At 37.7% G+C, this 3,648-nt stretch overlaps 1 protein-coding gene across 1 annotated transcript; it reads right to left on the bottom strand.

Annotated features, from left to right (window-relative positions):
• Positions 1-837: 837 nt before the first annotated feature.
• LOC129271831 (muscarinic acetylcholine receptor M5-like) lies at positions 838-2,043 on the bottom strand. The gene has a single exon (XM_054909094.2). The coding sequence runs from the start codon at positions 2,041-2,043 to the stop codon at positions 838-840; it is 1,206 nt and encodes a 401-aa protein (XP_054765069.2).
• Between the last annotated feature and the right edge of the window lie 1,605 nt (positions 2,044-3,648).

The raw sequence follows: 3,648 nt of genomic DNA, 5'->3' as shown, positions 1-3,648 counted from the left end.
ATCACTAGTATCCAAACTCAATTGCTAATAATACTACATAGGCTATCGCATCTTACCAGGTACCCTTAGAACACCTGGGTGGATAGTGGCAAATGAGGATTGAAACCTTGCCACAGGACGTACCCTGGTGGGATAACAAGAAGAAAGTCAGAACCACTTTTACATAAAAAGTTTATACATTGCAATGATTATATTCCATGTCTATAATATAATCAGTTCAAATCTAAACAGTTCTTTGATTTACAAGTAAAAAGATCAGATCAGAAATGCATGATATGAATTTTATCCCAAAACAAGGAATGTCAAGTTTATCAAACTCTCGCTAACCAAAGGCCTTGGGGAACACCTGCCTCATTGTCCTCAGTCCGTTCGGTTTGTTTTTTATTTAATTTTTTAAATTGCTGCCAACTCCCGGGGCCTGCTATATTTCGCTACCCAATTAACTTTGCCTCCAGTTAATTTTAGTTCAAAACTTTCTTGAATTTAGGCCAAAATTGTAGATCAAAGATAAATGTGCAAATAGATTTTTTTTTTAATTTGAGTTCAGTAAACTTTAAGACTTTTTTCCGTCATAGTAAAAGACGCTTACTCGAATGTCCAAATTTTAGGTCAGAATGTCACAAATTTTCAGCTCGCACTTCGCTTGATAGATATTTATATAACAATCTTACAGACAGAGATTTCTCAGGATTTCTCATATCATGAGATAAAAATTAGAACTTTAAAGGAAGGAGAAACGTCACGAATGTAACATATTTTCACTCTCTTTTATCATTTATCATCGCTTAGGACCGTTGCATGGTTTGTATGCCTGTAAATTGAGAGTAAAAGGGAGATTTAATGTGATCTTTTACAACGGAGTATCCTTAAGACAGTCTGTCGAATTAGGGGCTGAGCCATTGCGTATGCGATTGGATTGATCAGGCTGTTGCAGTAGGTTACCCAACGAAATAGCTCCGAGACTGGAAATATCTCATTCATGATGTCATAATGATCTTTAGATACTGTCTGTACCATGAGGTCGACGGCATTTGGTAACCACGTTGCTAAGAAAGCCAGAACAATTAACGTCAAGGTCCTCATTGCTTTTTGGCTCTTCATCGAAGCTCCATCGGCTTTTGATGATTTCCCGATGATTCTCCTAGGAGATGAGGTATTTTCCATGCTTGGACGATAATTCCTCGATCTATCATTAGATACATCTATATCTGGTACGTTGTCGGTAGGGATAGAAGGCTTATCTGAAATAGCTTGGCCTAATGATGTTACTTTTCCCTCGGGGTTCTTGAAGACATCATCGATATCTTTGTCTCTATCTTGTGCGCTACTCACATAAGCCAAATCGGCATTTTCCCGCTGTCTTACAGGTGCAACGCTTTTACAGATTTCCTTCGTCTCTAGACCTGTTGAGATGGGCCTCTTTCCAATCGACCTGACACGGAGGTAAATACGAATGTAAAGTCCACATATCATAAGAAACGGTCCAAGTGCTCTAAAGATGGATACCAATATGACAGTTGATTTTCTGAGCGAGTAGTTTGGTTTGAACAAGCCACTTGGTGTGAGAGTATAATTAGGAGCCATGAGATCCCATACAGAAAACACCAGAAACCACACGGCAAAGGATATCACCCAAGTACTTATATTCACCAAGGTAGCCTTGCGGATACTCTTCCGTTGGAAGTGCTCGATGGGATAGAAGGTAGCTATATACCGATCCAGGCAAATAGCGATTACACCAAATACAGATACACTCTGCAAAGTATTCTGGAATCCTAAAAAGAAGACAGTTCCAGTGTGCCCGAAGATCCATGTCCCGTAAAGAAAGGTCAGCGAACGGAGTGGCATTATGATCAGGCCTACAAGAAGGTCTGCGATGGCGATGTTCATGATATAGTAGTTGGTGTAATTCCTTAGTTTCCTCTGGAAGTAGAAGCCTGCCAGAATAAGGGCATTCGTCAATACAGTAAGACCAGAGATAATAAGCATAACGAGGAATGTAATATTAAACTTTGGTTCAGGAAGGCCACTTTGTCGTGTCATATTGTCAGAGAAGAGGCAAATATTTTCCATCATTCTATTACCATCTTGAAGATCGATCCTGTCATTTATCTCCATGGGTCAGAATCACAAGATATGCTGATGTTGAATTTAGAAAAAATAATTGTAACCTCTCAAAGCGATTAGGAGATTGTGAAATCGGTCTTTAAACTATGCCCATCAACGATGAAATGCGGTTATAAATAATGCTGATATCTAAAGTACCGAGATATGACTTCGCATTCGATCGTCAATGGCTGTCAAACTGAAATGACTATCAGTCAAAACAAGGCTACATATGCTATTAGGTCATCCCATTAAGAAATGAAAGAATTGTATATCACACATAGCTGGTGCCATCACGATGATACACATGATTGAAAGGCAAACATCATTATCCGCCCTTTCTGACGGTTTAAAAATCGTAATTTGAATGATGATTCCAGAGTGAAAAATGAGGCAAATGACGATTTTTTAGCACGTGTGAAACGAAACTAAAATATGATTAAAATTGCGAACGCTAATCACAGACACGAATTCAAATTCTACTCCGGAGGTGAATTCCAGTTCTACTCCATTCAAATCTCAGTTTCGAGTAAGCGTGTGAAAGGTCCGATGATTCTACAGACGAATTGCAATCACCATCTATACTCAGGCCGGAAAAAACTGAGGGAAACATCAACCCGTCAACTGGGATTCTCAAGAGATGAAGGAAATGTGTTTCTCAACGAAAATCTAGCCCCAGCTAAGAAGTCTCTCCTGAAGAAGGCGAATGACGAGAAAAAGAAGGCGGGATACAAGTTCTTATGGACAGTGAATGGCACCATTCTGGTGAGGAAGAGCCCGAATGTTCCACCGGTTGCTATTCATCGAGAAGAGGATCTGAACAAAATTAAGTAAAACTCTCTTACGCATATATGATTATATTATACTGGTGTTTTATGTAAATAATGATTGACTTTGATATGATTACGAACATTTCCAATGATTCCAATGATGTTATTAATGATATTGGTGCTAATAATGATGAACTTAAAATTGATTTAGATCCAAATGATGGGGCTTCGAGTGTCATATCCTCAAACTACTTCACTCAGGCTTCAGCCAAAAACATTTTCAAAGGTTTACCTTCTTCCTGTTTGTCTATTTTGCATCTAAATATAAGAAGCCTTAACAAGAATTTTAAACAATTTCGTTTATTTTTAGATAACTCAGGTGTTCCCCAAAATACAGTATTAGGTTTAACCGAGACATGGCTGTCAGATAAATATATTAATATGAATGCACTCCCGGGTTATGATATACTTACAAATAATCGTGTAGATAAAATTGGTGGTGGTGTTGCAATTTTTGTGCCGAGTCAATTTGAGTATGTTATTATTGAAGACATTAATTTAATGAATGAAACTGCAGAAACTTTATTTATTGAAATTAGTTATCGTGATAACATAAAAACTGTATTGGGAGTTGTTTATAAGCCTCCTCGCAGCAATAGTGCTGATTTTCTAGACACTTTAAATAATTTACTACATTATCATTCTGTTCAAAACAAAAGATGTATCATAATGGGAGACTTTAACTATGACCTGTTGGCGAGTGATACTAATA

This window comes from Lytechinus pictus, chromosome 11 (genome assembly GCF_037042905.1).
Source record: "Lytechinus pictus isolate F3 Inbred chromosome 11, Lp3.0, whole genome shotgun sequence".
Classification (NCBI taxonomy): domain Eukaryota; kingdom Metazoa; phylum Echinodermata; class Echinoidea; order Temnopleuroida; family Toxopneustidae; genus Lytechinus; species Lytechinus pictus.
The sequence above is the reverse complement of the archived record's forward strand: the minus strand, read 5'-3'. Positions and strand labels throughout refer to the sequence as shown.

Excerpts from the sequence above, each read along its gene's own strand:
- LOC129271831 (XM_054909094.2), bottom strand. The coding sequence starts at position 2,043 with ATGACACGACAAAGTGGCCTTCCTGAACCAAAGTTTAATATTACATTC.